Source organism: Antrostomus carolinensis, unplaced genomic scaffold, assembly GCF_000700745.2.
Source record: "Antrostomus carolinensis isolate BGI_N321 unplaced genomic scaffold, ASM70074v2 scaffold18935, whole genome shotgun sequence".
Classification (NCBI taxonomy): Eukaryota; Metazoa; Chordata; class Aves; order Caprimulgiformes; family Caprimulgidae; genus Antrostomus; species Antrostomus carolinensis.
The window spans coordinates 125-10,597 of NW_010315912.1; the positions used below are offsets into that span (position 1 = coordinate 125).

The window sequence follows — 10,473 nt, forward strand, 5'->3', positions numbered from 1 at the left end:
TAACTTGACGAGTATGCTGACTTCCCTTTTTTGTTACTAACAGACCTTTAATGCCAAAAAACCTGACCAAGCGAGTATCTCGTCTTTTTTCTTGCAAAGTCATGACACGATGCTCTGAAGAAGCAAGGCGTTGGGATGCAGCTCTCAAACCCAGCGTGTGCCGCTGCCCTTGCTGACAGGTAGAATGCTGGTTGTTTTGTGAAGGATGCAGTTGACTCGCAGGTAGAAGCTGGAATTTAAAGGTGATGAAGGGGGGGGAACAGCACAGACAGCACATGGACTCTGGAATGCTGTGCTGCTGTAAAAGCAGCAGGGTGGTGGGTTTAGGAAACAGGCTTCTAAACTGCTGCTACTGCTGCCGTGGAGGGGTCTGAATATTGAAGATACCCCACACGGGGGGGTTTGGTGTGGGATTTGTCAGGTCCTGGAGAACATACTCTGTCCTTAGTAGCAGTGACCCTTCGTGGTGGATCGCAGATGGGGTGTTTCACGATGAGGAATGGAGCTAGTCTCGAGAGAAGGGGCTGGGAACAGGTTGGTTTTGTCAGTTTGAGTTACTTCGAGTTCTACACTTCTGACTAAAAGTTTATTAGTATGACCCCTGGCATAAGGGGAGCTGCTCTTTCTAGCACCACAAACAACTAGAGTAGATTTTAGCATGGTTATGTGCTTTTGTTGATTTTACACAACACAGTAATACCATAATAGACACTCTGGTAGCCCGCTGACCTTGTGCGTGACTGGTAAGTTCTGTTAAGTGGCACGAGAAACGAGGTGCTCCTTGTGCATAAGCCTTGCTGGATAGACGGTGTGTCCAGTGCTAACTGGAGACAAACTTGAGGTATGAGGTTTTTATTAATAGTGATTAGGTAGTTGCTTGGTAGCAAATTGAAATGCATTTTGCGTGTTGTGCACATGTTTTGAGACGGCAGGGGTTGTAATGTGAGAGTTAAGCAGGTAACTCCTAGGTCATGGTGAGCTATCCTACTGAAAAAGTGATTATTTTTGTAAGCTTAACTTTGGGAGAAAGGCTGTTTGCTTATTTAAAGAAATAAGGGTTGTTAGTTATTACTAGAAGTATTAATGGAGAAAGATGTGCTTCATCTGGGGTGAGTTAGCATGGGAGCTATTTGAGCTTGCTTAGGAGTTATTTTTCAGTCAGATGGAGTGATTTCAGTTTTGCCTTGCCCTGCCCTGCCTACGTTAGATCTGCCCAAACTTGCTTTGGAAGTCGAGTCTTGCGTAGTGAGCGTCAGGAGGAGCAAATCATCCTGAGCAGGAAATGCTGGAGGAGGAAGAAGAATCTGGTGTACTGGCAGTATTTACTACTTTGCTTAATCTCTTTGTCTGTCAACTGAATTGCAGAAACACTCAGCAGAGATGTCGCCACACGTTCCTGTATTCCACAGTACAAACCCACACGCCTTGTACGTTGGAGTTTGGTACCTAACGATTAAATGCAAGTGTTTTCCAGGACTTTTACATGTAAGAAGCAATCCATGGCCTGTGTTCAACAAAGGCATGTACTGGCTTGGGTTCCAAACGAACTTCTGTGGTGCTGACAGCAGGGCAAAGCTTCGGAGGTGCTGTCGAGTGATGCAGACTTTGTTGTTGGTATGGTGGAGCATCATGGTTTGAATTGCTGTGCTAAGCTTTTCTTATGTAGGTTATTAAGGTTATTCTCTTTTAGTAGGTTATTAAGCAGTCTTGAAATAACTGACAAAAATCAAAATGTTTTTGTATCAAAATGAAATTGCCAGGATTGAAAAATAATTTGCACGTAGTAGGAGCTATTTAATATCTGTTGGTTCTTCAGTCACAGCAGACTGCTGGCTATCGAAATTTCCTCGGCTGTCTCCTTCATACAATTACCTACAGACATCTGTAGTCATAAACCGGGTGACTGGATAGTTGTGGGCACCTTTCTGTTTGTGAGAAACTGATAAGGAAATCTCACAAACAAGGTTGTGGAATTAGTTCCAGCTGAAGCTGCCGCTCTGCACTCGCGCTGCCGGCTGTGGTGTGTTACCAAATATGTAACTGTGGCTAATTGCTTCTAAAGCTCCTGTCCCCAGCGCTGGCCTGGAGTGAATGTTGTGCAGCCTGAGAAGGTCAGAGGAAGCAACTGTTGTCTTTTCCTGCTTATCATAAAGGGAAGAGGTTTTTGGAGGGGAGCCGTGTGTGTCATGTAGGTGTGTGAGAGGTACGACAGTCGATTCTTTCAAGACCTCTTTCAAGAGGCTGAAAGCTGAGCGAAACAATGAGAGAAGCAAACTTACTTGTAAGTATCTGAGGTGCCTCAGAAGCCATTTAATCAGCTTGTCCACTGTTAAATGTGTTTATAACGAGTGACACAAAAATAGAAGCTTGTTTTGAAATTTGGCAAGGCGGAGGCATAGGAACGCAGGCAAAGCCAGCAGGCTGTTTGCAGAGGGTACCTCATGTGGGTCCCCTTTTGCTTCCCAGAACTTGGTCTCAAGCAGGAGAACCACTTGGACTGTTTCTGTCCAGACAAGTGGAGCCTGTGGGTGGACACCTTAAACGGCAACCAAAAGTGTTCAGGTTTGATAAGCTATGAGCAGCTCTGACGTGCAACCTTACAGTGGAAAGCGTCTGAAAAGACGGGAGGTCGTTCTGCAGGTCTCATGTATGTATATTTTTATGGATGCAGCTTCTTTTTCCTGGCTAGGATCAATAGCTCATAGCCTAATAACTAGTTTCTACTCTATTTGCACGCAATATGAATTTTAACTTTTGGTAAGCCATAAAATTCTGGGACTAAAAATAAATTTGTTGCAAGAAGTCATTATTTGTTTCTCAGAGATCTTTGGCAGTAACGTCAGCATGTCTTCTAATAATTTCTCTGAGATTGTCCTAGTTTAAAAACATCTAAATGAGTCTGTCCTTCAGATTCCTTGCTTAATCTCATCTTTGGATGCGTGAGCTGTAACCACTGATTAGGGTTGCTGGGTTTTTTTGTTTGGGTTTTGGGGGATTTTTTTGCGGGGTTTTGTTTTTTGGAGAACTTTATGTACACAGTTGTCTGTGTTTGCTAGGAATGACTTTTAAACCATCAGGTGTAATAGGATTGCAGGTTTTTTGTGTGTGTAAAGACTTGTGACAGCATCTCTTTTTGTCTCTCCTAGGGTTTTGGTTGTCAGGTTAAAACTAGAGATGGAAGAACTTAATTACACATGCCAGGAGCAGCGATGGTTGTCAGTGCACCTGGTTATCAGCCTTTCTCCATGCACTGAAAACAAAAAACCACCCCAACAAATGTAAAACCTGTACCTAATTAGGGACCTAATCTGTGTTCTTCAGAGAGGATCATCTCCTGCTATGCTGAGTAGTGAACCACAGATCTTTAAAACACTGAGAGGGGAGAGCATGAGGCCAGTGCATGGCGCATTGTTTGTAGTTTCTCAAGCATGGGCTGATGGGTTTTGTGAAGCAAAGTTCCTCTGGAGTCACTGCAGGTTGTGGGGAGTAAGTTTTTCATTTAACTGTGGCGTTGGCTTTGAAGGTTCCTCACCAGATCCCTTGACAGCTCTGTCATGTGTCCCTCACTGACATAACTCTATATATTACAGGTTATATCTGGATCAACCCCTTTTTCTTCCCAAATTACCTAGTGTAGCTGTCAATTCTGGTGGGGAAGAAGACATAAAGCAGTTAATCATTAATTCTATGGAAACATCATCTGATCTGCCTGATTCTACCCCTTCCCTTGTCAGCATTAGTGCAATGGATGTTTTTTCCTTCCATAGAGTTAATTTTTTAGGTGGATTAGCTCCTTGAACTTGTTTTGAATGGTGTGGAACTCTTTGCTTCTCTAACTGGTAACGAAGAAGTTAGAGCTGATGTTACATTGAGACATAACAGTAGTTTGTGTAGATTTCTGTCCCTAATGTGCTATGAAAGCCTACAGTTGTTTCAGTTTTTCTCTCTTTAAAAAAAAACCCATTTTTGGATCGTGGCCCAAAGAAATATTCTTCTGAATTGAAATATTTGAGGAATTTTGTCTGGATGAATTCTACTGTTGAGCAGAGTCTCCAGACCTGTTTCTGACTCCTGTCTTATCTGGGTATTGATACTCCTTGATTATTATTATTTTTTTTTTAAATTAGTAATAATATTATTATTATTTAAAATGTTTTAGCAGGAAATGCCACTGTTGGTAGCTTGGTGCTTCTTGTGCCTAGGTGAGAGGGGACATTTGTTTTGGCAGCCAGAGAGCCACGCCCAGGTGAGTGCCTGGGTAGCGCCGCGTTACCTGGGCGTGCTTGAGGACAAAGTAGTACCTGGAGAAATCTTTTTGCCTTTTTACCAGGCAGGGAGTCGGGATGGGGCTCCCTCCTCTTCTCCCCGAGCTTGTGTCACCCAAACTGTAGCAAGGGCTGTGTCTGTCCAAGCAGAGGCCAGCAGAAGGAGGTGTGGTGCAGCAGTTGGTAGCGCTGCTCTCTGTTACTATTTCAGTTCCTTTGCTGCCACGCAAGCGTCCCTGATGTGCTGACACAACAAGGGGTTAATGGAATTGGCAATTAGGAAACCTGGCACTAAGAAAGAGTGACTCAGTCATTAAGTGATGGGCTGTGGATTTGAGAGAACATATGGATATGGTAACATGGAAGGGGCACAGCAGTATTTACTGCTAAGCGTAAGTTTGTGACCTGCTTATCACTTCATCAGGGCTGCCAGAACTTGTTCCCTACCTGTTGGAGTTCACCTGCTCCATTTTCTTTCTCTCAGTGAGCACTGTGTAACCCGCTGGCTGCCCAAGATGGTGAAGCTGGATATCCACACGCTGGCTCATCACCTCAAGCAGGAGCGGCTCTATGTAAACTCCGAAAAGCAACTTATTCAGAGGCTCAATGCAGATGTGTTGAAGACGGCCGAAAAGCTGTACCGCACAGCATGGATTTCCAAGCAGCAAAGGATTAACCTGGACAGACTGATCATAACAAGGTGACCTGGGGGGTGGGCCTGGGGGAGAACAAACTCCTAAACTCCTGTGAATTGCAGCAAATCCATCAGATTTTTCACACTTAGTATCCGGAGTCTTTTGCTGTACTGATCATAGAACTAGTAAGGTTTTAAAACAAATCTCAACTAGGGAATCTGAGTCACCTGAAATGTACCTGTTGGCTGTTTAGGCTCCCTTTTTAAATATATGTGTTTGTTTTGCTTCTGTTCAGTTTATGGGAGCAAACTCTCCTTGTTCCTGAATTTGCAAATCATTTGTATTAACTACATAGAAGGACTTTTTTCCTTGGTGGTAGTTGTGCCAATAGATTGACCACGTGGTGTCTTTCGTGAAGTTTGTTTGCTTAAGTGTTACTTAAAACTATTTCAATGTTTTTCTTTGAAGTGCTGAAGCTTCTCCTGCCGAGTGTTGCCAGCATGCAAAAATCTTGGAGGACACGCAGTTTGTGGATGGATATAAGCAGTTGGGATTTCAGGAGACTGCTTACGGAGAATTCCTAAACAGATTGAGGGAGAACCCCAGGCTTATCGCATCCTGCCTGGTTGCCGGCGAGAAGCTCAACCAGGACAACACTCAGAGTGTCATTCACACAGTCTTTACCTCCATTTATGGCAACTGCATCATGCAGGAGGATGAGAGCTACCTCCTCCAGGTCCTCCGATACTTGATTGAATTTGAACTGAAGGAAAGTGACAACCCCAGGCGGCTGTTGAGACGAGGCACCTGTGCGTTCAGCATCTTGTTCAAACTCTTCTCTGAAGGACTCTTTTCTGCAAAACTTTTTCTTACTGCAACTTTACATGAGCCAATCATGCAGCTTCTGGTTGAAGATGAAGATCACCTGGAAACAGATCCAAACAAGTTAATTGAGAGATTCTCCCCAGTACAACAGGAGAAGTTATTTGGAGAGAAGGGCACAGAAAAATTCAAGCAAAGAGTCCAAGAGATGGTTGACTCCAACGAGGCCAAGCTGGTGACCTTGGTGAACAAATTCATTGGCTATCTCAAACAAAATACTTACTGTTTTCCTCACAGCCTGAGATGGATTGTGTCACAGATGTACAAAACGCTCTCGTGTGTGGACAGGCTGGAGGTTGGGGAGGTCAGAGCAATGTGCACAGATCTTCTTCTGGCGTGTTTCATCTGTCCTGCGATTGTTAACCCAGAGCAGTACGGGATAATTTCTGATGCTCCTATAAATGAAGTGGCAAGATTTAATCTGATGCAGGTATGATTCTCTTTAAAGTAGTCTTAAAAAAATAAAAAGTAAAGAAGTGTTCTTGGTATTTTTTTTTTCCACTAGAACCAGTGTTAGTACTGTGAAGGCACTGTCCATCCTACCTGTAAGTATTTGTGTTGTCATTGCTGAAAAGACATGCTTTAAAGTTTATTTGCTTAAAATACTGACTTAAAAAAGATGATAGCGTGTGCTCCTTTATCTCTTAGAACTATGAGTTGCAAATGTACCTTGTAAAATCTGTTACAAGGGACGGGAGCTGAAGTGTAAAAGCGACTACAAGGTGAATTCTGGCCTGTGTGCAAACGGGTGTTGCACTGTTCTTGCTGATGTTAAATATTGTGCCAGGTATTGCACAAAGTAATGAAATACTTGGCTGAAAAAACCCTTTCTGTCTGGCCATAATGACTCCTGTTTCTGCTGGGAAGCTGTTCTGCTGTTTTATTAGACCTTAGAGTGTTCCCCAGCCCTCAGGACAAATTTTTGTCTTTGTGCAAATACTTGAGCAATTCAGTGGTAGTACATAGAGATGTAGTCTGAGGGTATTAAGCAACACTTGTCTGACTGAAGGTATTCCCCACACAGGTAACAAAACCTACTTTTTAGTGTTGTTTGTAAACTGGACAGTGAGTGATTCTCACAGTGTAATCACTGTGGTGAATTTTACTCGCTAGACTGTTACTGGCAGGGTCTTGCCAGTGTTTTCCTAAAATACGTTGGCAATCCTCTCCTGTGTCACTGCTTGCAGTTGGTGACTTTAAAATTGAGAACTGTTTTGCAGTTGGAGATTAATAAGGGATATATGCTCTGAAACAAGGATTAGCCCTCTGACTATTTTTTTTTTCTCCTCCAACATATTCTTAGTAAAATATATACAGCCTTTTAAAATCTCTAGGTTTAAGATGACCTAGATTCAACTCCCGGTTCTGACGTGTTGTACAAACAAAACCTGCCTTGTTCCTGGGGAGAGGGTAGTATGGATGCTCATAGCAGACTGGGTGTGCAGATTTTCTTGTTCAATACAGTGACTGCTTCTTTTCTGAAGCTTCTCATGTTTTATCCACCCTGAAAAGCCAGTACAAGATTCTTCTAGAATGGAGGAGTTTTCTTAACTATTTTTTATAATCGAGTCCATCGTGATGTTGTTTTGAAATGGTTATTCTTCATCCTTCTTTTTCATTTCAGGTTGGGAGACTTCTGCAGCAATTGGCAATGACAGGTTCTGAAGAGGGAGATCCACGTATGAAGAACAACCTTGCTAAATTTGACAAAGTAAGACTAAAAAAAAGCTGAGACTCGTGTGTACTTCATCCTTCTGAAGTCTCTTTTTTCTGACATTTCAAAGGACTTACCAAGTGGTTAACTTCCAAGTTACACATCCTGAAAAGCAGATTAGATCCTGCAGAAAGCTAGGAACAAAATCTTGGGTACTAGATTTAAGGGTCGGGGATTCTTGCTTCTACTCTGACATAATACTTCTTAAAAGAAAATACAAAAAGAAATAAGAGCCAGTTACCTTTTACACTGAAACGCAGAATTACTCTCTGTGTTTTTTTTACTGGATCTAAAGAAAACACTTTGATCTGAAGACACCTTCTGTATGAAATCTGGTTTAACACCAAGTAATTTTTTTAGTGCAAGTAACTTCTGTTTCTCTTTTGCATAGCTTTGCTTTTTTGTGCAGCTTTTCCTTTGTTGGTATGAGTCATCCGTAGCAAGTCTGAAATGAGCTTCGTCAGAGGAACAGTGAAACTAATGATCTTCGATGTGTTGTCATACATGTAAAAAACTTGATTTGCTTTGTAACTTCCAGGTTTTTGCTATATATAGTTCACACAGTCATCATACAAAGTTACACATTTATTACACAAGTAACATTCAGCTTAGAAAGTGATACGGTGTGTTGGTTCCTTGTTTCACTTTTAGTCTGTGCTCGGTATATCCTTTAGGAAGGGGCAGTTTAATTGCCATAGAACAGTTTAATTTAAAAAAAAAATTGCAAGATGACACTTAGGTAACAGTTTTGAATGCAGACAAGGAACAAAGGAAATGCTAAAACTAACTGTGTGCTTTCCTTGCTCGCTCTTCAGGGATTTTAATGATACGTGGTATTTTATCCTCAGATTTAAAAAGCAGGAAGCAAAACTCACATCGTTATGTAAACTACTTAACTCTTGTTGTAACTTATTTTCCTTCCAAACTCTAGTAAATGCTCCCTCATTTCAAAACTATTTCTTCTCTTTGCAGAGTTGTGTTGCTGCTTTCCTGGATGTAGTTATTGATGGGCGTGCAGTTGAAACTCCTCCAATGTCTTCTGTTAACCTTCTGGAGGGCTTGAGTAGAACGGTGGTTTACATGACGTACAGCCAGCTAACTTCTCTGGTAATACCTTAAGTTCTTAAAAAGCAGTGGTATAAACTTGTCCCCGTGTGTTTCCAGATGGGATAAACATGGCTGATAATTTCCACTGCAATCCTTACCGACACTAATTCCAAATGTTTAGGTTGGCTTTATGCGGAACGTCATGTCAAGCGATCAGCTTAAGGAAGATCGGATGGCTTTGGAAAACTTGCTGGCAAACTTACCCCAGAACAAACCAGGGAAAAGCAGCAGCCTTGAAATGACTCCATATAATACCCCACAACTTTCTCCTGCAACTACTCCAGCTAACAAAAAAAATCGGTTGCCAATAGGTAAGGAGAGCGAGCGGACTCCTTGTGTGATTTCAGATGCTTTGATACATCTTCTGTGCCATTTTTTTCACTTACCTCTTGGAGTTACTCTTCTTCTTCACCTTCATTTCCTACTTATTCTATATAGATGGTGAAGAATTTTCTTTTGAGTAGAAAGCCAGGTAACTCACTTCCTTGCTTTCTGGTGCAAGTATGATGAGCTTCATCACTCTGGATTGAACTTGAGAAAAACACTGGAGTGGTCAGTAGTTGCACTGGTGCAGCGATAATAAAGGGAAGGTTTGAAGCTGGGAAGTAGATCTAGGGACAAAGATTGCTCAGGAAAGTGATAAGATGGAAGTGGTGACGTGTAATAAGTGGGATGGAATGAATTTAAAATTTTTGTGTCTGAGAAGAGAGCAAATGTGGAGGAAGATGAAGAAGCAAGAGCAGACCTTAGAGCGTGTGCTGAGAAGCTTTCCTCTTTCTCAATTATTTGCCTGGTCTAATTCTGACTGTTAGTATATTGTAATGCAATTTTATGTTTGTTTGGGGTTTTGTCCTCTTTTTCAATAGGATTTCTGGGTCTTGAGCTTTTCTGTTTCAATAATATTTTCTCTTAAAATAGGAAGTGTGGTACTCTTCTTCAGTGTGTATTTACATGAGTATGACCACATGGGATATTTTTGTTTGTTTGAGAGATCTGGTGTTTGTTTGTAACAGAATGAAAATATTTAGAGCCCGAGAAGTGGCAGAAAAAACAACCCCAAAACAAACCCATCTCATGTTGTTTTAACTCTACTTCTGAATGCTTCTGGTCTTATGCCTATAAAGTAGTGGCACAACAGCATTTATTTGATGGTAGAAAATAGATTTTATATGCTCAAAGTTTTTATTTCTTTTGTTTCACTTTAATGCTTTCGAAATCCAGGACAGCAGCTGGCAGCCATTACTGCCTGGGATACTTCTGCTACCAATCTTTCAGCTCACATAACTCTAGTAACCCCTTTTGGTGGGTAATACCCTCTTTCCATTCTTCTCTGTGAAACTCTTACTTAGATGACTTCAGCATGCCTTTGGTTTACTTTGGCAAACAGTTGCTTTTTCAGATTTCTTCACTGATTTCTGTACAAAACTCATTTTATATGTACATGTAGTTTTTAAAATCACCTTGTGTGCCTTTATGTGATAAATCAGAATTGGGCTGTGACACTTGCCTTGTTTTTCCTGGATCAAATAAAGAAATAACTGGTGTCATGCTGCCATACTTAGAAATCTTAATGCCACGTGGGCGTTTTTCCTTCCACAATGCCAAACGTGGGAATAGGAGGTTACTCCAAAAGACTAATGAAGAGTCATAATGGAATCAAAGTAAACCACCTGATGTTGAATTCTGTGTCTGGTTTGAGACACCCATTAGAATAAGATTTTCCTGCTTTTTAGGAGAAAAAAAAAAAAAAATAACAGAGTTACAAACCACAGGAACCTAGACCTTTTTTTGTTGGTAACAAACTTCCTCATTTTCTCAATTAATTTATTAAGGACCTCTCTGTGATTGGAATACACTGAATTTGTGTAGG

General features: G+C 41.5%; 1 protein-coding gene across 4 annotated transcripts in view; it reads left to right on the forward strand.

Annotated features, from left to right (window-relative positions):
- Positions 1-4,780: 4,780 nt before the first annotated feature.
- Positions 4,781-10,473, forward strand: part of GAPVD1 (GTPase activating protein and VPS9 domains 1) — a 21,512-nt gene continuing 15,819 nt past the window's right edge. For all 4 annotated transcript variants that reach the window (XM_010168123.2, XM_029084987.1, XM_010168124.2 and 1 more), the window contains exons 1-5: positions 4,781-4,965; positions 5,369-6,212; positions 7,407-7,493; positions 8,469-8,603; positions 8,725-8,914. In XM_010168123.2, the coding sequence (XP_010166425.1) occupies positions 4,781-4,965; positions 5,369-6,212; positions 7,407-7,493; positions 8,469-8,603; positions 8,725-8,914 (1,441 nt within the window). The remainder of the gene's footprint in view (positions 4,966-5,368; positions 6,213-7,406; positions 7,494-8,468; positions 8,604-8,724; positions 8,915-10,473) is intronic.